This window comes from Microtus oregoni, unplaced genomic scaffold (genome assembly GCF_018167655.1).
Source record: "Microtus oregoni isolate MIOR12 unplaced genomic scaffold, Mior012 000011F_ref0000422, whole genome shotgun sequence".
Classification (NCBI taxonomy): Eukaryota; Metazoa; Chordata; class Mammalia; order Rodentia; family Cricetidae; genus Microtus; species Microtus oregoni.
Genome location: NW_024543070.1, coordinates 30400082 through 30423293, shown reverse-complemented (window position 1 = coordinate 30423293; position 23212 = coordinate 30400082). Strand labels below are relative to the sequence as shown.

At 36.8% G+C, this 23212-nt stretch overlaps 1 protein-coding gene across 6 annotated transcripts in view; it reads right to left on the bottom strand.

Annotated features, from left to right (window-relative positions):
* Positions 1-23212, bottom strand: part of LOC121453452 (nucleolar protein 4) — a 350206-nt gene that overhangs the window by 217328 nt on the left and 109666 nt on the right. For all 6 annotated transcript variants that reach the window (XM_041660248.1, XM_041660243.1, XM_041660246.1 and 3 more), the window contains 2 exons: positions 6871-6982; positions 5842-5954 (listed from right to left, as the gene is read on the bottom strand). In XM_041660248.1, coding sequence (XP_041516182.1) covers positions 5842-5954; positions 6871-6982 — 225 coding nt within the window. The remainder of the gene's footprint in view (positions 1-5841; positions 5955-6870; positions 6983-23212) is intronic.

The following is a 23212-nucleotide window of genomic DNA, read 5'->3' as shown; positions in this document are numbered from 1 at the left end:
CTCTAATATCAGATAAATTCTGATTTAAGCAACTTATCTGTTTTGTTAGGAAAAACCCTGGATTTTTCTAGATGGTAATGGAACATGAGTCAGTTGTAACTATTAAACCAGACAGTACAGATGAAAGCTATAGAACAGGTTCCCTGTTATACCTCATGCAATGCATTCATTTTAAATGTATGGATCCATTTATAAAACATTTTAACAAAACCATAGCAAAGGACACTACCCTCGACCCGGGGCAACTACACTTCTGTCTGCAACTCAGCCCCTTTTTTTGACTCTTTTTAAAACTTCATCACACACTAAGAGCTCATGCAGAGCCCATGGCTATTTCACTTACTTGATCTTTACTTTCAAGATGGCTCCTCCAATGATCTAACTTCCCAGTCTTTAAAGCCAGGTTGCTCCCATAATCATTTATTGTACATTCATCACCAACAACTACAAATGTATAATCTCTTTTTTTGAAATGTTATTGATTAATTTGGTTGATCAACAGCTTCATATATGTATATAATATATTCTGATTATTTTCTGCTTGTCCACACCCTCTGTTATCCCCTTGCCATCCTTATAAGCCCCTTCCCTTCATCACATCCTTTTCCATCTCCAGTGACCAGGGTTTGCAGAACATGGTTGATGCCATTGTATATGACCACATCTTTTATAATACTTAAGTGACTGGTTTCAGTTTTCCCTCCACTATTCGTGAAATGAACACAATCGTAAGCATTCATTTAAATTACCTATATAATGTATCTGGTCATGAATCAAATGTCCTCACTGTTCACCATCTAAATTTCAACTTCTCCATTTTTTTTCTTAAACTTCTGACAACTTCTCCAACAATCTTACTCTTGCATCCTTTATCACTAAAGAACTTGGAGTAAATAGAGAAATATTTCACCAGACTCCATCACCACTCACCTACCACTATCTGATACCTCCTGTCTTTGGTCCGTTCTAAAGAAAAATCTCCCAGAGCAAGAAGAAAGATATGTGCAGGAAGCAAAGCTGGAAGACCGGGCCATTCACATCCTCTAACATTGGAGATGGAGCTACAGGATTTAATATATTTCCTGCTATGTTCCAGTTCTGCTTTGGTCCAGTTTTCCAGCACTATGTGCAGATTCCTCCCTTCTGGTAATAACTATTCTGTATCATTGTATGTCGGCAGTATGTAATTAGCTTTTTTTATTTTATAGAAGCTTACAATTAAGAGATTGCCTTGAGTCTCAGAACAGACTTTGGGCTTTTAAACAGTCTTGAGACTAAAATACTTTGTGAAATTTTGATGTTAGACTAGAAGCATTCTATATTAGTATATGAATGAACATGAGCCTATGGGCCAAGAACCAGATTATGTTGGTTTGAATCAGAAAGTTTGAATACATAGCTCCCATTTGGTGGTACTGGCCACGTAGACTTAGGACGTATAATTTAGCTAGTGGAAGTAAGTAATTGGTGGCAACATTTTAGGTTTCAAAGCTACATGCCATTCCTACTGCACTCTGCTTGGAGCTTACAGTTAAAGAAGGAAGCCCTCAACATACTGCCTACTCCTTGACTCACTCAGCCATCATAGATTCTGAAACTATAAGCCAGAAAGAGCTTTCTATAAGTTGCCTTGGCCATGATGTCTATGACAGCAATATATTATAACTAACAACACATGTCATTTCTTTCAATTTTGCTCAAATGATGCAATCTCTTTATTCATTTGATCATTCATTTTTTTCACTTTTAGGGTACTTGTCATTGAACCCAGGACCTCAAAAACAGGAGGAGATGAGTTCTGTACTACTGATTTGCATTCTGAATGGATTTCTTTTTGAGCTTCCTTTCTTCTTTCTTCTTTTACAGTTTAAACATCTTTTTACTTGCCTAGTCTTACTGTTTATTTTCCTTATTGTCTTTCCCTCTCACTGGAAGACATGCTTCATAAATACAAAATTTTTGTTCATTGATTTCTAAGAGTACCTAAAAGGTACTCAGTAAATACAGGTAAAATTAATGGATTAATTCTTATTAAAATTTAAAAACAGATTACAATCAAGATTACCTTGTTTGAGTTTCAGTTCAGTATGGCTTGCTTATCTTATTCAATTTCTCAAATCTGTGGTAGTTATAGTTTTCTAAAATTTGGTAAATACTCTAATAACAAGTAATTTCTTTGACTATTTTAAAACAGTATGCATTCAAGTTAATAATATCAAACTGTGATAAGGATAATTTCCCTAATTATAATTTAAATGCTCTGCTTTTTAGTTCAAACATGTATTATGCTTTAGAGTCAGAAGGACTCAGAATATGTGGGCTGAGGTTGGCACAAAGCTGATCATAATTGGAGCACAGAAATAAGCTTATTGACCTCCATATTAGTTTCCTACAAATAATTTGGCAACTGTAGCATTTCTATGAAACGTTATTTTTTTCAATTCTGTAATGATCATGGTGTCAGTTGTTTCATTCTTAGTAACAGACATAAGAGACACATTTTGAAAATCTGACTTTGAGGTCTTTAGTATAATGGCATTATTATGGTTAACTCAATCATTTATTTTTGGCCACTTGGTAATATTTAATGCAATATGTCAACTACAGAGATATTCTTAGAGAGTGAATCACAACTATATGGAGGAAAAAGAATGCTGTAGTTTCAAAAAAAACTTTGTCAAGTACAGTGAAAAACAAAAAGACAGATTAAATTTTATGAATAAAAGAGCCCAAAAGTAATTATAGTAGACTTTGGTCTTATTTTACAAATAATCTAGTATTTTTAAAGTAAATATTTAACCACATTTCCTTTTACAGGGAATGTTCAAGGAGGGAACTTATTAGCCTGAAGGTCTGTTTCCAACATAGACAATCTGAATGTTTCTTCTTGTCAGTAGTGATGACTAGTTGGTGTAGGAGGTCCTTCTGCTTGTGTATTTGCTTATATTGGTTAATGAATAAAGAAACTGCCTTGGCCTAGATGATAGGGTGGAACTTAGGTAGGCAGAGAAAATAGAACTGAATGCTGGGAGGAAGAAGGGAAGAGAAGAGACACAATGGATCTGCCAAAGACCAGTTAGACTCTTTCCCTGGTAAGCCACTGCCACATGGCGATATACAGATTAATAGAAATGGGTTAAATCAAGATGTGAGAGTTAGCCAATAAGAAGTTAGAGCTAATGGCCAAGTAGTGTTTTAATTAATACAATTTCTGTGTGGTTATTTCGGGTATAAGCTAGCCGGCTGGCCAGGACAAACAAGTGGTCCTCCCCTTACAACAACTAGTTAATGCGGATTAACTAAATTCATACAGTGTGCTGATTGCCTTTACTTGTTTATGAAAAATACAAGTAGCTTACACACACACTCATACATAGATACACAGACAAACACACATACATTCATACACAGGCACACACAAAGACATACCCAGACAAACATGCAAACTCAAAAACACAGAGATATACACACAAACTCATAAACACACATGTACATATATACAAACATACACAGAACACACATGCACTCCCCCCTCCACAAACACAAATTCTTTTATCAAAATAAGGACTAGAATTCTAGAGACTACCAATAAATACAAATTTGGAGTCAGATATATGACAGTACATTGCTAGATTCAAATGGAATATAATAATCTGATGTGGGTGTGTCATATATCAATCTGTTGATTTAATTGGTTAAGCAATAAAGAAACTGCTTGGCCCTCATAGGTTAAAACATAGGTGGGAGGAGTAAACAGAACAGAATGCTGGGAGGAAGAGGAAGTGAGCTCAGAGGCCATGCTCCCCTCTCCCAGGCAGATGCCATGAAGCAAGCTGCCAGGCCAGACATGCTAAATCTTTCCCGGTAAGACTGATGCTACACAGATTATTAGAGATGGGTTGATCAGGATATGAGAATTAGCCTTTAAGGGCTAGAGTTAATGGGCCAAGCAGTAGTTAAATGAATACAGTTTGTGTGTTGTTATTTCGGGACATAGCTATCAGGCAGCTGGGGTGCCAGGGACGCAGCCCCGCCGCTCTTATTACAACAGAATGGTGCCCTAATTAACGACGCCCCCATTCAGCAGGAAGCAGTTTGGAGAGAAATAACTGCGCCCATATTCCCAAATATTGTTTATAAATGTTCTTTTACATTTAAAGGGGGATATGATATAGGTATAAATAATTTGCATTAGCATAGATTTTGCTTAGTGATTTAAATTTAATGTCAATTTTGTTATATGTATATGTATTTCTGATCTTGATTAAGGTATTGTGATTATGTAGTTCACTTAAAAATGTAATGTATATAGGTTGTTAATGGATAATCAATAATAGTCAAGCTTGTAGTCATGTTAGTTAAGATTTTCTAGATGAACATAGATATATTTTAGATATTCTTCATATTTTTAAAAGATTATAGAATATGGCATTTTAAATGTTTTAATAACTTAGGACTTTTCATGACAATGAGACACTCTGCTCCTGGCAGCACCAATCTACTTCAAGAGGACAATGGGCATCGAAGAGGATCCTTATGGAGTTTGATAGTCATTTGGGCAAGAAATTGCTCTTGCCTGGACTATTGCATAAATTGGACACAGAGAACCCACAGAGAGAGGACTACTGAACTTGCCTAAAGGTGAGATGATCTTTCGGGGTTCCTGATTCATGAAAGAGTCTTCAAGACATTCTTCAGGACAAGAAGATAGTGACTGCCTTTGAAATTTCCTGCTTCATGGAAATGTCTGCTGGAAACTATGGGACTGTAGACCGAAGATGGATGCCCCAACAGTGCAGAGAAACTTTGGGTGACTGTCCAGGCAGAAAGATGTCTCTGTCATTTCTAGAGTTTGAAAGTTGCTTATTTTTTGTTTGCTTAGGTAATATTGTATCTTTCTGGAGTCTTTAATGCAGTTGAAGAAAAGATAGATAGTTATAGTTGTTTTCCTTTGTTATGATAAAAGATAAAATAGATATAAATATTGTAACTGTAATTCTTGCTTGATAACTGTTTTGTTATATGTAATTTTGCTCTGTTAAAGTTAAAGCCTTCTTTTTTTGTTTAAACAGAAAAAGGGGAAATGATGTGGGAGTGTCATATATCAATCTGTTGATTTAATTGGTTAAGCAATAAAGAAACTGCTTGGCCCTCATAGGTTAAAACATAGGTCGGAGGAGTAAATAGAACAGAATGCTGGGAGGAAGAGGAAGTGAGCTCAGAGGCCATGCTCCCCTCTCCCAGGCAGATGCCATGAAGCAAGCTGCCAGGCCAGACATGCTGAATCTTTCCCAGTAAGACTGATGCTACACAGTTTATTAGAGATGGGTTGATTGAGATTACAACAATAATCTGAAACATGAAAATATCTGTAATAAAAAGAATTGTGACAATTTCTCTCTGAAAAATGCAGATGTTTAAACACAATATTATTAAATAATAATTCATAGGAAAAATGACCTATAGAGATGTGGCTGAGAGGGACATGATTGAATTGGAAATGATCTTAAATTGATTTTTCAGTTTCTCACAGAAGACAGGTTCAAAGGTTCTCTGTCCTTGGCTGCTTTCTGGGTAAGGATACTCAGGATTTGTCACTCTTTGCCAAGACCGCCTCAGTGGTGATTTAGTAAGAAAAAGGAATCTATCTCACACAGCACTAAGGAAGATGGACTCATCCAGGGATACTGCGTCCTGGATGGGGCACCTTTATACCCTTTTGAAATCAGTGAGGCACTGGTGACATTTCTTTTCATTAACAATATAAATTACAGCCTTCACGTGGCACCATGCTCAAACCCATAGTGATAGGTGATGCAGTCACAGGTGTTTCTGGTTTACCTCATCTTGTTGTGAGTTTAGCAGCTGCAGCTTCATGTGCTTCATGTACGCCATGGTGATTGGCATGTTGTAGTCAATCATGCTGGTCACCAATGTAGGAGGCTTCCCATTATCTGCAACAGAACATTTTAAGTCCATGATGAATGTGACACTGTGTTCCAGCTGCAACTTCAGGGTGAATAAGTGCATCTAATTAAAATATAGTCCTCAGTAATTAATGATTAAAAAACTCAAAAGCACTATAGATGAATGGTACAAAATATAACATGCAAATTTCTACAAACTATGTTGGCCCAAATCAACAGACTGAACAAATCCACTATTCCTTACTGTAGAGTAACTTTAAATATCCTGAATAACAATAAATAAAACTAACATGCTGGTTAAGTGCTTAAAAAAGTATTTCAGTGAATAGTTGTGTGTGTGTGTGTGTGTGTGTGTGTGTGTGTATGTTTATGTGTGTGTGTGTATTACTGGGATACAAAAGAAATTTGCTTTTTATTTTTTTCTTTCATTTAGGAGTTAGGCTATCTTCTACCACATGGAAGGATCTTAAATGTGCCTATAAGATTAATCTGGATATTGAGAAATATTTTAATGCTTAACAAAATTATCTATATAATTCAATAAATAGAAAAGTCAAGTTATGTTTATATAAAAATTTTAATTGAAGGCATTTTATGTAGTCTATAATTTTTTTCAAAAAAGGTATTCTATAGACTGGAAAAGTTATTTATAGTATTGAACTTTCTTGCTGAATATATCTAAAATACCAAAAAGTAGTACCATCGTAGAAATTAAAACAGTGTTACAAAAATAATACTTGTACTGTTGAAATTTCATTCTAGGAGTGGATCCTGGATTATTTTGTAAGTAGGTACACAGGATCCACTGCTCACAACTTGAAGAAATGAGATGTTATGACTTGTTGAAATGTTTCGTTCTTCCCCCTTTTTATAAAACGTAAGGCATAAATTGATCATATGAAGAAAAATGACTTCAAATCTCACTATTGGGCACTGTGGCTACCTTTGTGGTCGGTTCCATCTGGGTTCAAGTGCATTCTTTTTTGACACTCGGAACAGCTCATTAGAAATCTTGTCACCGCTTCTCTTGGTAGGAAGGCGTAGCTCTCTGAAATCTGAAATGATTCATAAAACATCAGTGTTATTGTAGGAGCTGACTGAGCAAGAGTCCCCAGACATAATCACTGTCTTTCCCAATAAGACGCGTTATTCCATAATGGCGGTAAGCACAATGAAGGCATGCACGGCAAACCATGCATCATTTCAAGAAATATCTTTCCAGCTTGATCAGGTGACTCTTAACAACAGCCAGAAATGTCACGTGAATGACAAAGCATTGGCTGCATCTGGGTAGATAAGTGCTTTTTGTTTCTTCATTTCTTTTCGGAAAATAATTGTAATATGCAGAGATTCTTGTGGATTTACAGCATTATTGAATATTGCTCTTTAAACTCATGCATAGCAAGATTAAATTTGGGCTCATTTCATCCATACATTTTAAAATTTAGCCCCAATGAGAGGCAATGAACTTTGGATTCTGCATACTGATCATTTCCGCATTATTGCTTTAAAATATTTTAAGAGAATAAGCATAAAATTCATATATATACTATAGCAGTTGATTATCCTCTCCACAAAAAATGACACACTTGGGAATGAGCTTGGGCCACCTAGCTTATTTATTTGATGTAACTTTCATAATTTATGTCTAGAATAGCTCATATTGCCAGAGTAGTATTTCCTATACTCTATACAAACCTTATGTTTAGAACTATGATCTTATTTTAAGGCAGCAATTGATACTCCTGTTATGATGACTTGCTTAACATTAAGTTTTTTATGAAAGTTTTTCTCTCACCAAAGCAGACAACTCTGTGATGTAAAAATGTAGATTCTAGGCCTTTCTCTATGAAAGCTAGTGCTGACTCACAGTGCTACTGGAAGTCTGATGCCAGCAACTCGTTTTTTTCGCAAGAGTTCTACAAAACAAATGAATGTTCTACAAAACAGATGATGATGTCAGTAGAAGGAACAACTGAGCTATAAATTTGATGCATACCTTTGGGATCATTTCTTATGTGTATGCTTGACTATTACAAACACTGATGTATTTCAAGTTAGTATAAAGGAGAAGGAAATGTGTAGCCAATCTATCATTGAAAGAACGTGTGTGCCTATTCGCTTGCTCACACAGAGGTGAGTTTTGTTGCTCCATGCCACAGAAGGAGCACATCATGGAAGAAGCAGCACACGTTAAAACCCAATACTGCCAAGCTCATGCTTTTGATTTGATGCCTTAATCAGTAGTCCCCATTGACCCTTACAAAAAAAAAAAAAAACAAAAAAAAAACATGAAACAGCTCTCTAAGACTTGCTCAACAAGAAAGAAATTGTGCCTGATACTGGAAACCTAACTAACTACTCAATGCTAGTGAAGTCATGGCTACTGAGGAAAATTTACAGCCACTAACTTACTACACCTGCACAATCCTGACAACAATTTAAACATTTATCCTTATACCCACAGATAAATGTAGTCTGAACTCTTCATCAAGGAAACTTCTTTTTTCAACACATGGAATCTACTACAAAAACCCACAACCCATCAAAATGCAAAGTTGTGAATCCCAGTTCCAATAAATATATCTACAGAATACTCCTAAGACAACATTGAGGGAAAGGAGGTGGAAAGACTATACTAGTCAGAAAATCAGGACTTTGTTGTGAGATTGTATCTCCTCCAGTAACATCAGAAGCTATACTCATTAAGTCTCACCAACATGACTGCCCAAACATGGGCTGAACAAGATAACACCAATGAACATGCTAAACTATATGGAGAACATACCAGGAGGCCTGTACCCTACATGAATAACTATAGACAATTGAAGAAAACTGGGCACAGGATAGGTGGCCCCCCAGGAAAAAACACACAGACCACAAAAGCTGCTCAGGCATATGAAGTGAAGACCCATGGAAGGTTTCACATCTTTTATTTCTTAAACACCTACCATCGCTACTCCTTTCCTGATCTCTTCCAAACCAAGCCCCCCCCCGCCAGGATTTTTAACAGAGATATCACCAAGGAAGAGAAAGAAGAGCGCCCAGAATCATCTCATCATGGAAAACTATACTTGTTTAAACAAGAGGCCGCCATTCAAGACTACTGCACTAACATAAGAGAGTACTACATGGATGGGACACAGAAATAGGAAGAACACTCAATGGGGAAGGTAGGAACAGCAATTTCATGCTGCCGTGTTACAACTATTCCTCAAATCCATGTATCAGAAATTAGCAAAGGAGATCCTATGCATAGCTGAAGGAGAGGAAAGTAATCATGTGACCTCAGTTTAGAACTGGACCTCAATGGCCATCTTACCCTCACACTCCAGAATACATTGTTTTACATGTGACCAAAATTGAGTTGTAATTAACTTAAAATAGCATAACTTTGAAATATTCTGTGTAAGCTGCTTAGGAACAAAAAAAATCCCATAGCAAATAGACAGTTTATAAGATCCAAGACTTGATTGACTTCAAAAGTTATCAAGTCATAAATGAAGATGGTTTATGAGGAAGGATCTTTATATTATATGACAGTTGGAAACAAATAAAAAATCCAGAGTAAATCCTTACTCATAAAGAATTATTCTAAATTGAAATGGACTAAGTTCTCCAACCAAAAACCACAGAGGGCTGAATGGTAAAAATAAAGATAAAATCCATATATAAGCCATCTATCCATGAAAGATTTCTATAAAGAATAAAATGAATGCATGCAGAAAATGAATATGTCTAAAATATGCAACTGATAAGCAAAAAAGGTATGTGGCATTATCTGTATTATACATAATAGTATTGCCACAAAAATCAATATAACATTATAAAGGAATTAATTATCAAAATGATATAATGACTTTAAGTATACACACGTTCAACACAGTACCTAAAGATTTAAAGGAAGTAGTAATATAGCTAAAGAGAATGGCAGACAGCAATAGATTTGATGGAGACTTGAGGTCTAGGTCCCTAATGGGTACCAGACGTATAGGAGTTCAGGTCACTAATGTGAAATCCTTCCAAATGCTTTAAATCACCTATAAGTTACTGGCACTGCTTTATACAGTTTAATTGTTAGGCAGATTGGGAGTGGGTGGTGCATGTTTTGGGGAGAAGATGTAGGCATATCTCTGTGAGTTCAAGGCCAGCCTGGTCTACATAGTAAGGTCCAGGCCAGTCAAGGGTACATAGTAAGACTATCTCAAAACATAGTCCATCCTTTTCTGAAAAGAAATGGAGGAGGAGAAGATGGGGCTGGGGCAAGATGTGTGAAAGGGAGGGCATGAAAGGAGAGGAGGAAAGAGAAACTGTGATCGGCATGTAAAACAAACAAAACACAAAATAAAGATAAAAGCTAAATGCTTCACAAACCATTGTCCATGAATTTGGTTCAAACGTAAAATTTTACATGTTTTTTTATCTATTGTTGTTCAATCTATGAATGCAAAACTTGAATAAGTGGTGGGCTTACCATGGAATAGCAATGGAGGAATTCAGAACCTTCTTAAGTGGTGGGCTAACTATGACATCATAATGGAGGAATTCGGAACCTTTATAAGTGGGAGAGTGACAATGACATAATGGAGGACCTCAGTACCTTCATAAGGGGTAGACTGACTATGACATAACAGTGCAGGAACTCGGCACCTTCATAAGTGCAGGGATGACTATGAAATAGCAATTGAGGAATTCAGTCCCTTTCTTTCAACCATGAACAAAGTGAAGAAACACCAGACTTGAGTGACGCTTTAGGTCATTGAACCACCATGACAACAGAATGTTCATCCTTCGTAAGAACACACAACAGCCGCCAGGAAGGAACATGTGTGTGACAATGAAACAAGACTCAGACCCTACAAAACTTTTTCTCTGAATGCTCATGTGAAATTAGACATTATTGAAAGGAAGGCTAAAGAGATAGCTCAGTGGGTAAACATGCTTGCTGCTCTCACACAATGCTGGAGTCCATGTCCAAGCCCTTACATTAGGCAGCTAGCAACAGCCTGCCACTCCAGCTCCAAGGGAACCCATGCCTTCCCCTTGCCTCTGAAAGCACAGGAATACACAAATAAAAATGAAACACAATCTCTTTTAAAAAGGAAAGGAAAGTGTCAAAGGCAAAAGATGAAATAAATCTTTTTTAAAAAAGCAATTATGTAAAAGGAGAGTTGAAATATTCACAAATGCATGAAAACTAGTTAAAAAATTTCTAAGCAATGAATGGGTAAATAAATTTAAAACAGAAAATACCTTGAAACAGGTGAAATGGAAGAACAAGTCAAATGGTTGGCATACAAGACAAAGGGCTCTAAAAGAAAAGGTGTTAGTGACAAACACCTACATTATGATATAAAAGGAAAGTTTTCAAGTAAACAGCTTTACAGCTGAATAATATAGAAAAATGTGCAAACATTTAAACCATGGTTAAAGGAGAAAGAAAGCTTCCATGCTATAAAAAGACTATATAAATTCAAGTCTACCAAATCACTCCTAAGAGAATACTAAATATGATCATTTGGATTAAAGAGAAAAATGAACACAAATGAGAGGCCCCAAAAAGGACTACAAATTTGAAAGGAAAATGCAAAATTGTCTCTGTTTATGGATGGCATGATTTTTACATTTACAGAAAACTGTAAAATCCAGCAAGAGCTGTTAGTTAACAAATTCAGGAAGGAGACAAGATAAAAGATACCAAGAGAACAGTTGCATTTCTACATATAGTAAACTATCCTTCAATTTATAAATCCAATTTAAGCAGTGGCAACAATGAGATAAATGGTATATTTAATAGAGTATTTTAAAGTTCCAAGCATTAAAAACTAAAAAATGCTTTTATTTATGATACAGTGTCCTTCTCTCCAGCTCAAGCTTGACTGTAACTCACTTAGCCTGGATTTGCATCTAATTCATGAAAGTCCTCTTGCCTCTGACCCCCAAATGCTGAGAATACAGGCATCTGATGGAGGAACGTCATTGGTTAAATAAAAAGAAACTGCTTGGCCCTCATTGGTTAGAAGATAGGTGGGAGGAGTAAACAGAACAGAATGCTGGGAGGAAGAGGAAGTGAGCTCAGACTCCACAGCTCTCCTCCCGGGAGCAGATGCCTCAGAGAGACGCCATGCTCCCAGCTCCCAGGCAGATGCACGCAATGAAGCTCCGACCCAGGATGGACATAGGCTAGAATCTTCCCGGTAAGCACACCTAGGGGTGCTACACAGATGATTAGAAATGGGCTAAATTAATATGTGAGAATTAGCCTAGAAGAGGCTAGATAGAAATGGGCCAAGCAGTGATTAAATAAATACAGTTTGTGTGTTGTTATTTCGGGCATAAGCTAGCCAGGCAGCCGGGGTGCTGGGGACGCAGCCCCGCTGCCCTTATTACTACAGGCATCAACTACCATACACAGGTAAAGCAGCAATTGATGAAAAAATTGAAGATATCAGTAAATGGGAGAATTCCATATATTTATGACTGAAAGAATAAATATTATTAAAGTGTCCTTACAACTCAAAATGATCCATAGTTTAAATATAACTCCTATAAAATCCCTATAATTCATATAGGCATTAAAAACTTAAATTCATTTGGAACCACAAGAGGCTGTTTACATATCAATGCAATTGAGCAAGACATGAACTACTTAATTTCAAAGTATCCTCAAAGGCTACAATAATCAAAACTGTCTGATAGTGACAAAAATACACAGCTAAATCAATGGAACAAGATATACTGAACATAAATCATGGATTGTGATAAACTGGTCTTAAACAAATGTGCCAAGAATGTATGTGAGGAAGAGATGATCATTTTAATAAGAAGTAAATAGAAAATCAGACACATAAATACAAAACAAAGGTTAGAGCACTCCTATGTTAAAACAGCAACTCTACATGAGTGAAAGAATAAATGACCTGAAATTTTTGTCATATTGAAAGGAAATATAGGTAAAATCTTGACAATGAGTAATGGCTTTCTAGATATGATCTCAAAAACAAAAACAAAATCAAAACAAAAAATGAGATTGCAACTGGTAAACCCAGATATCCACCTGTAGAAGTATGAATACACATCTCTCACCTTGAACAATAATCAATTAAAAGTCTATCAAATTTTGGTACATTAATATGTGAAATGCTGAAACCACCATAGGAAAACACTTCCAGATAGAGGCTTATGTAATGACCCTCTGAAAACAAGGCTCCAGTAGCAGAGGATATCATGTCAAGAAGTGACTAATCAGGTTCCATTAAATGACAAAGATTCACAGATAACGAAATAAATAGAATGAAAACACAGACAAACTATGAAATGAAAAAAAAATCCCAACTACACTTCAGACAGGGTGTTAGAACCTGAAATGAGAAAATAAGCATAAAACTTAAGCATAAAAAAGTATAAAACCTCCCATCAACTAATGAGTCAATAGATTAAATAGAGAGTTTTCAAAAGAATAAACATCGATGATCAGTATATATTGTTAAGAGTGTTTTATGCCCTGAGATGGGCAAATGGGAGTTAAAACTCACTCTAGTCAGAATGTGAGATGATGTGGGAAATGAAGAACTCCGGACATCAGTGTGGAAGTTCTAAAAAGAAAAAGGATAGAACTACCATATGACAGAGATGGGCAAATGGGAGTTAAAACTCACTCTAGTCAGAATGTGAGATGATGTGAGAAATGAAGAACTCATGGACATCAGTGTGGAAGTTCTAAAATGAAAAAGGATAGAACTACCATATGACAAGGTACCACCATTGGGCACATACCCAAAGGGCTCTATGTCCTATCAGAGTGTTACTTGCATATCCATTTTCACTGCTACACTCTTCCTAGTAGCAATAAAATGGAATGATAGTAGATACTCATCAAGAGAGAGATGGATACTAACTCTCTGAAACATACATATGAAGGATTTTTATTAAGTCATAAAGAAAAATGAAAATATGAAATTTCCATAAGATGAATAGATCTGGAAATTACTACACTCAGTGAGGTAACAAATATTCAGAAAGATGAATGTTGCATATATATTTAAAAATTCTAGCTTTGACCATGACATATGGGTACATACTTAAATGCATTGGTACAAACCAAGATACTAGAAAGGCTACCCTTACTGTGGAGAAAAGATTTTGAGGAAGTGAGGGAGGAGTAATACATACTTGTATTCAGGAAGTACAAAAGAGACTACTACCAGGGTTGGAAGAGTTTAAGGGACGGAAAATAGACAGAAGAAGGCAAGGATCAACCATGACAAAGTATTATGAAAACACCAAAATGAAACGTATTACTTTGTATGTTAACTAAAAACCAAACAAAACCCACAAACTCTGAGGCAACATTCAAAACTTATGTTCACAAAACATATCTTTATAAATAAACTTTAAGGCTCTTAAATTGCCTTTATTTGGAAAAAATAAATTTAACAGTCTGGAGACAAAATACTGTCACTTGATCCTGTGGATATCATTCTTCAGTATTATGTACAATCATATTAAAAGATTGTTAAGAAGCTCCCCTTGTATATGAGGTATATGGTAAGGACCCTTATGGCCATGCCAATGAAAGCACCATTTGCATTGGTCAATATGGAAGGAGGAAAGCCTCAACACCCTTCATGTGATAAACAACAACAGTTCTAAGCAAATCTATAACATTGTTGGTGAAATGGATCAGTAAAATTCTTGCCCGACAAGTATGAGAACCTGACCTCATATACCCAGAGTTCATGTAGAACACTGGGTGTCAGTGCACACTTAGACTTCTACCCCTGGGAAGTTATAGGTAGCAAGAACCCTGGAGTTTGCTCCGTAGCCAGCAACTTGTGAGCAGGAGGTTCAGTAAGAGATGATGTTTCATAAAGTAGGATATACAATGGTGAGGTCAAAGAAAGTGTCAATTTCTGGCCTCTACATACAGGTACACATGCCCCTGCACATACGTTCATACACATACACACACACACACACACACACATACACACACACACACACACACACACACATGCACGCACGCACACACACAATTTTAAACATGAAAAACTTATAAATACAAAAAAGCAAAAATATTAGAGGTTGGGTGTCCGCCTTGACAGTAAAGCAACTGTGTCACAAATGTGAGGTCTGGGGCCCATTCGAAAATAAGTCCTACAAAGAAAAATCTAAAATTGAAAATCTATCTCTTCAGCCCCCAAATTGGATGACAGCATTTTTTTTTTAATGAATTGAAGAATAAAAGCGTAAAAAGCACAAAGTAACTGGCTCCAAGATTCTGTGAGACCAAAGAAAGAGACAGCCATATTCGGGACAGGAGCTTGGTCCTGGGTGGCAATGTTAATGAACTCCCACAATTTGGAGAGAATGTAGAACTACATGTACTCATCAAGACAAAAGTGACTTTAATCAAGCCAGGATGTACCTTTGGTTCATCTGAAGATAGTGGAGCACAGTCACGTCCATTTTTAGCACTGAAGCCTAGTATAACTCCACCCAATCAGATTTCTAGGTTTAGTATTTGTGGAAACCATGTAAGGGAAATTGCCCAGGACTGCTCAGGGACAATCACAGCAGGTATGACTCAAGATGACTATAACTGTGTCAAATTGAATTCACGGAACTAATTTGGAAAAATAGTAGCAAACTGATTCACCTGCATGACAAGATCAATGATCAAGCTGTAAAGGGGTCAATTCTGCTTTTCCCTATGGATGTTTAAAAACAACTACAAAAATATCCCTAACCATTAAGAATGTATTTTTGAGAAATCCATTGACAAGTATTATAACTGAAAGAAAAAGGGCACTCTGTCTGGCCAATCAATGTCCCATTGTTGGGAAGAAAAGATGACCAGTGTTTAAAAGTCACAAGTCACCCCTTCAGACTCCAAATGTTATTGACCACCCATCCAACATAGTAAAATGCAGGGGGACAAAAGTCAGGTACCAAAAAGCATTGAAATAAAGAAATCAACTGTAAGTAAACCAACTTGCAGATCTCATCCTGCAAACTCAACAGCAAAGTTATTAAATCCTTTTTATAGGATAAAATTGATGTTACTATTCAAAGCTAACTTAAAATAAAATTTGATCAATGGAAAACAGAAAAAAAAACTCAACAGCAAAGAATATCGAAAGATTTTTCTTTTTTACATAAAGCCATGTTAATGTGATTGCCTGTAGGTAGGTCAGAGGTCCACACTAGGAATCTTCCTCAGTCATTGCCCAAGTTATTTTTTTGAGACAGGTCTATGATGGAACCTCTAGCCTATCCATTTGATGACCCAGAAAGTCTCAGGGCTCCCCTGACCCCACATTTTCCAGTGATGGCATTATAAGCAAGCATCCCCACATGCAGCTTTGACATCAGTGCACAAAACTCTGGTGTTCCTGCTTATGGGCAATCACTTTACCCACTGAGACATGCCCATTACACACACTTTTTAAATGCGAAAATTTTGCATTTAAATGATGAATTTTTATTCCAACTTGGATCTGAATATGTAAGTGTAATGGTTAATCTGTTATGAGAATCATTTAATAACAAGTAGTTGTCTTGCTCAATTTTTCACTTTGTAGCTCATGGCTGTATAATTCATCTTTATTTCATTAATCAAAACACAAAGTACTGAAATCTGAGAGCAAAACTTATACCAGGGAATCTGAAATGTGATTATTTGTCCCATGATTTCATTCTCAGCACCAGTCATCTTTCTCTAATGTCAAATGAATTACATGTATCCCTTCAGCAGAAAGTATTCAACTTGTACAGAAATGCATAATTCTCAGGTCTGTGACTAGGGAAGTATAAACCATTCTCATGGTTAATTCATGCAGATTGTACGATACCATGACCTGGTTCAGACGTGTTACAGAGGAAATCTTTACCAATCCATCAATATAAGGTCCTATTTCCTGTTTAACCCTCACAATAGTCCTGCAAACAGTTCTCTATTCTCCTGTGATGATTCTTCTGAAAAATGAAGAGTCTGCACGTCAGAACGATGTGTGTTTTGCAATCAAGTGCAAGACAAAATTTGACAATGTGGTTTTGGGTCTGTCTCTTGGGTCACTCTAAATTTCTAAATTATATGCACCTCTGTCAACTGTAACTTGAATGAAACAGAAAACACAGTGTTAAAAGAGTAATCTTACAGTGTAGGGTAAGTATTCTAATACATTTACAGTGTCTGCTGACATGACGTTCTGTATTCATATAAAGTATTCTAACTTATTTGGGCTCAGTATTCTAAACAGAGGGTACAATAACTCTAACCTGGTCTCGGTTTACAAAATTTCATGAGAAAGACATCCAAATACACAGTAAAAATGCATAATTCTACTTGAAAGAAAGTAACTGACTATTTGACATATTCCAGGAGACCTGGCAGCTAAAATTGTGGCTTCTCAGCTAAGCCATATTATTCGAAGAGTGAGGACTTCTGATATTAATGCAATGAATTAGAGGAATGAAGTCATTTTCTTGTCTAAAGGAATAAGATTTCATCTCTACATTGGGCATTTACATTTCTTCTTTCCACCTGGTTTATTTGATTAACCAGGGACAGACATAATAAAACTTCATTGAAATACTATTTCATCCAGTCAGATTGGCTGTCATTCAAAATGGAGGTCCGTGCCCGTAATCTAACACTCGGGAGACTGAGGCAAGAGAATTTCTCTGAAGCCAGCATGCAAAAAATAGAGAATTGCAAATAAACCTAGCTCTAAGGGAAAACCTCATCACAAAACAGGAAGGAAGGGTGGAAGGAAGGAAGGAAGGAAGGAAGGAAGGAAGGAGAAACCTCATCACAAAACAAAAAGCAAGGAAGGAAGGAGAGAGAGGGAGGGAGGGTGAGACAGAAAAGGGAAAAGGCACAAAAATGACAGAAAATACTGTTAAGATGAAGGTCAAAGGCGGTGGCAGCAGGGATCAGGGAACTCATGTTCCTCATCCCTCCTCCACTTCCTGGTCATCCTGCAGGGGCTATACTGCCCGATACCTCCTCTCTCTTCCTATCCCACCCAGCTTACATCCAGAACCCCCTACCCCCTGTCTCCCTCCCTCCCTCCTTCCCTCCCTCCCTCCCTCCCTCCCCTCTTTGGCGGCATAGCACCTCCCAGCTCAGCCTGCTCGAGCACTGGGACCGAACCCGAATCGGGAGGGCAAAAGGGAGGGCGGTAGTTCCTTTGTCTCCATAGCCTGCCTGCAGCAAGCAGGGTGGGCCCTTTGTTTGCGAGCTACCCAAGCACCACGGAGATCCGATCTGGACAACAGGAGAACCATCACTAGGGAGTGACATCAGTGGGCAAGAAAACCTGATCCTGTAAAAGAAGATCCATAGGGGAGTATTGGGAGGAAGAGATGGGCAGGTGCCAATTCAAGAATTCACTCAACAATCTGAAAAACAACATGAAAGCACCAGAACCCAGCGACTTCACAACAGGAGGACATGAACACCTTAATCAAGAAGAAGTAGAAAAAACTGACTTTATGAAAGTGATAGAGGCCCTTAAACAGCATATAAAAAACACCCATATAGAAATGGATGAGAAGTATAAAAGAAAGTTTGAGGAATTGAATAAATCAGTGAATGATACCCTAGGAAACCAAGGAAAAACAATCAAGCAGATAATGGAAACAGTTCAAGACTTGAAAACTGAAATGGAGGCAAAGAAGAAAACACAAACAGAGGGCTGGCTGGACATGGAAAATCTAGGTAAATGAATAGAAACTACAGAAACAAGCATAACCAGCAGAATACAAGAGATAGAAGAAAGAATCTCAGATTCTGAAGATAACATAGAGAAAATAAATGCACCGATCAAAGAAAACAGCAAGTCAAACAAACTCTCATCACAAAACATTCAGGAAATATGGGACACAATAAAAAGACCAAACCTAAGAATAATTGGAGTAGAAGAAGGAGAAGAAGTGCAGCTCAACGGTCCAGAAAATATACTTAATAAAATTATAGAAGAAAACTTTCCCAACCTGAAGAAAGATGTACCTATGAAGGTTCAAGAAGCATACAGAACACCGAAAAGGCTGGATCAAAAAAAACCCATCCCCTTGCCATATAATAATCAAAACACAAAGCATACAGAATAAAGAAAGAATATTAAGAGCCGCAAAGGAAAAAGGCCAAGTTACTTATAAAGGTAAACCTATCAGACTTACACCTGACTTCTCTATGGAAACCATGAAAGCCAGAAGGTCCTGGATAGATGTACTGCAAAAACTAAGAGACCATGGATGCAAGCCCAAACTATTATACCCAGCCAAGCTTTTGTTCACTATAAATGGAGAAAACAAAATTTTCCAGGATAAAAACAAATTTAAACAATACGTAGCCACAAATCCAGCCTTACAGAAAATAATAGAAGGAAAATCACTAACCAAGGAGTCCAACAGTGACCACAATAACTCAGACATCTAGAGACCCTTCACCAGCAAAACTCAAAGAAGGGAAACACACAAACCCTACTACTAAAAACGTGACCGGAGTTAACAACCACTGGTCATTAACACTTAATGTCAATGGGCTCAACAAACCTATAAAAAGGCACAGGCTTAGAGATTGGATACGAAAACAGGATCCAACATTCTGCTGTTTACAAGAAACACACCTCAACCACAAAGACAGGCACCTACTCAGAGTAAAGGGCTGGGAAAAGGCTTATCAAGCAAATGGACCTAAGAAACAAGCAGGTGTGGCCATACTAATTTCTAACAAAGTTGACTTCAAACTTAAATCAATCAGAAGAGATGGAGAGGGACATTTTATACTCATAACAGGAACAATTCATCAGGATGAAGTCTCAATCCTGAATATCTATGCCCCTAATATAAAAGCACCCACGTACGTAAAAGAAACATTACTAAAACTCAAGGCAGCCATCAAACCGCACACACTAATAGTAGGAGACTTCAACACTCCTCTCTCATCAATGGACAGGTCAATCAGACAGAAACCTAACAGAGAAATTAGAGAATTAATGGAGGTAATGAAGCAAATGTACTTAACAGACATCTATAGATTATTCCACCCAAAGAGGAAAGAATATACCTTCTTCTCTGCAGCTCATGGAACCTTCTCGAAAATTGACCACATACTCGGTAACAAAGCTAACTTACACAGTTACAAAAAAAAAATATTAGTAACCACCTGTGTCTTATCAGATCGCCATGGATTAAAGTTAGAATTCAACAGCAATGCTACCCCCAGAAAGCCTACAAACTCATGGAAACTAAACAGTCAACTACTGAACCATACCTGGATTAAGGAAGAAATAAAGAAAAAATTAAAGTCTTCCTTGAATTCAATGAAAATAAAGAAACAACATACGCGAACTTATGGGACACTATGAAAGCAGTCCTGAGAGGAAAGTTCATAGCACTAAGTGCCCACTTAAAGAAAACAGAGAAAGCACATATTGGAGACTTAACAGCCCACCTGAAAGCTCTTGAAAAAAAGAAGCAGACTCACCTAGGAGGAGTAGAAGACTGGAAATAATCAAACTGAGGGCTGAAATCAACAAAGCAGAAACACAGAAAACAATCCAAAGAATCAATGAAACAAAAAGCTGGTTCCTGGAGAAAATCAACAAGATTGATAAACCCCTATCCAAACTAATCAAAGGTCAGAGAGAGAATATGCAAATTAATAAGATCAGAAATGAAAAGGGGGACATAACCACAGACAATGAGGAAATTCAGAGAATAATTAGATCTTACTACAAAAGCCTGTATACCACAAAACTGGAAAATGTAAAAGAAATGGACACTTTTTTAGATAAATACCATATACCAAAGTTAAACCAGGACCAGGTGAACAATCTAAACAGACCTCTTAGTCGCGAAGAATTAGAAGCTGTTATCAAAAACCTCCCTACCAAAAAAAGCCCAGGACCAGATGGTTTCAATGCGGAATTCTACCAGAACTTCCAAGAAGACCTAATACCTATACTTCTTAATGTATTCCACAATATAGAAACAGAAGGGTCATTACCAAATTCATTTTATGAAGCTACAGTTTCTCTGATACCAAAACCACACAAAGACTCAACCAGGAAAGTGAATTACAGACCAATCTCACTCATGAACATCGACGCAAAAATCCTCAACAAAATACTGGCAAACCGAATCCAAGAACACATCCGAAAAATTATCCATTATGATCAAGTAGGCTTCATCCCAGAGATGCAGGGCTGGTTCAACATATGAAAATCTATCAATGTAATCCATCATATAAATAAACTGAAAGAAAAAAACCATATGATCATTTCATTAGATGCTGAAAAAGCATTTGACAAAATTCAACATCCCTTTATGATAAAAGTATTGGAGCGATTAGGGATACAAGGGTCATACCTAAATATAATAAAAGCTATATACAGCAAACCGACAGCTAACTTCAAATTAAACGGAGAGAAACTCAAAGCCATCCCACTAAACTCAGGAACACGACAAGGCTGTCCACTGTCGCCATGCCTCTTTAATATAGTGCTTGAAGTTCTAGCAATAGCAATAAGACAACATAATGGGATCAAGGGGATTCGAATTGGAAAGGAAGAAGTTTAACTTTCGTTATTTGCAGATGATATGATAGTGTACATAAGCGACCCCCAAAACTCCACCAAAGAACTTTTACAGCTGATAAACAGCTTTAGTAATGTGGCAGGATACAAGATCAACTCCAAAAAATCAGTTGCCCTCTTATACACACAGGATATGGAAGCAGAGAGGGAAATCAGAGAAGCTTCACCTTTCACGATAGCCACAAACAGCATAAAATATCTTGGCGTAAATCTAACCAAGGAAGTGAAAGATCTATTTGACAAGAACTATAAGGCATTGAAGAAAGAAATTGAAGAGGATACCAGAAAATGGAAGGACCTCCCTTGCTCTTGGATTGGGAGGATCAACATAGTAAAAATGACAATTCTACCAAAGGCAATTTATAGATTCAATGCAATCCTCATCCACTACTGACTATTTTTCTGAAGTAATCAAACTCATCATAGCATGGACATGCTTGCCCTATTTACTGCAATATTATTAAAAATAGCCAACATAGGGAACCAAGCTGAGGCCTAGTAACAGATGAATGGATAAGAAAAATATATATAGCCACAGAGAAGAAGAAAATTGTGTCTTTTGCAGGAAAATGGCAAGCAAAATAGACTCAGACAAATATGTGTGTCTTTTTATACTTACAAACTAAATATGTGTTCATACTTACATGGGCATATACATGGAATGTAAACAGAAGGGGAACTAGTTGAGAAAGAAATGTATTAATGGAAAAAAGAGGTGAGAGGAAGGGAGAGCCAATGTGTTGAGAAATAGAACCCATGTGTATTTTTTTCTATAATTGTATATATTTTTATACAATTTTAAATAAACTCTTGTGTCATTTTATTTGACTTCGACGCAGAAAAGGAGAGTATTTGGGGGCAGAAAGGGAACAGCAGGAGAGAGGAGAGGCCAATAAGAGATGAAAAAGTTAATAGTGTGTGTGTGTGTGTGTGTGTGTGTATGCACATGCGCTAATATATATGAAACTGTCATACAGAAACCTACTATTTTGGACATCAACTCAAAATGATACTAATTTTAAAAGTTAACAAGAAGCAGAATAAAGACTTCTACTGATTAGATACCAATTTTAACCCAAGATTTAAAACTAATGCAAGAGCTGAAATGGTGCTAAATCATGGTGTGTTGTGAGCATGGACCATTATTTCCTAGAACAACAAACAGAACTCAACAAAACATAAGATTTTGTATTCAATATTGTACCATGTTCAGCCCAGTATACCAGTGACTACCCACCACTTCGAAAAGAGCAATCTTACAGTCACTCATACAGGAAGATGGCTTTGTTTGTCTGCAGTACTAATGGCCAAATCAAGGGCTTCAGGCATGGTAGGCAGGCTCTCTGTTGCTGAGCTACATCAATGACAAGGAAGTGGCATGATATGTGGGTAGAATGCGACTCTTTTCAGATTCTGAGCTAGAGAGCAAGGAAAAGTTCATATTGTCGCCATAATTATAAAAAATCTCTCTATATTAATTTACATAATAAGAATTAACACATGAAAATCACAACTTTTCCCCAATATTGCACAGCATGTTCTTGTGAAACTTTGCCCCTTAATGGTCAAACCACTGTAATTATTTTTATGAAACCTTATTCATAATAGGTGAAGAATAAATTACATAATCATCTTCTAGTGAAATTTTTTCTCTGTCTTTGGGAAAATATCCAAAATAAA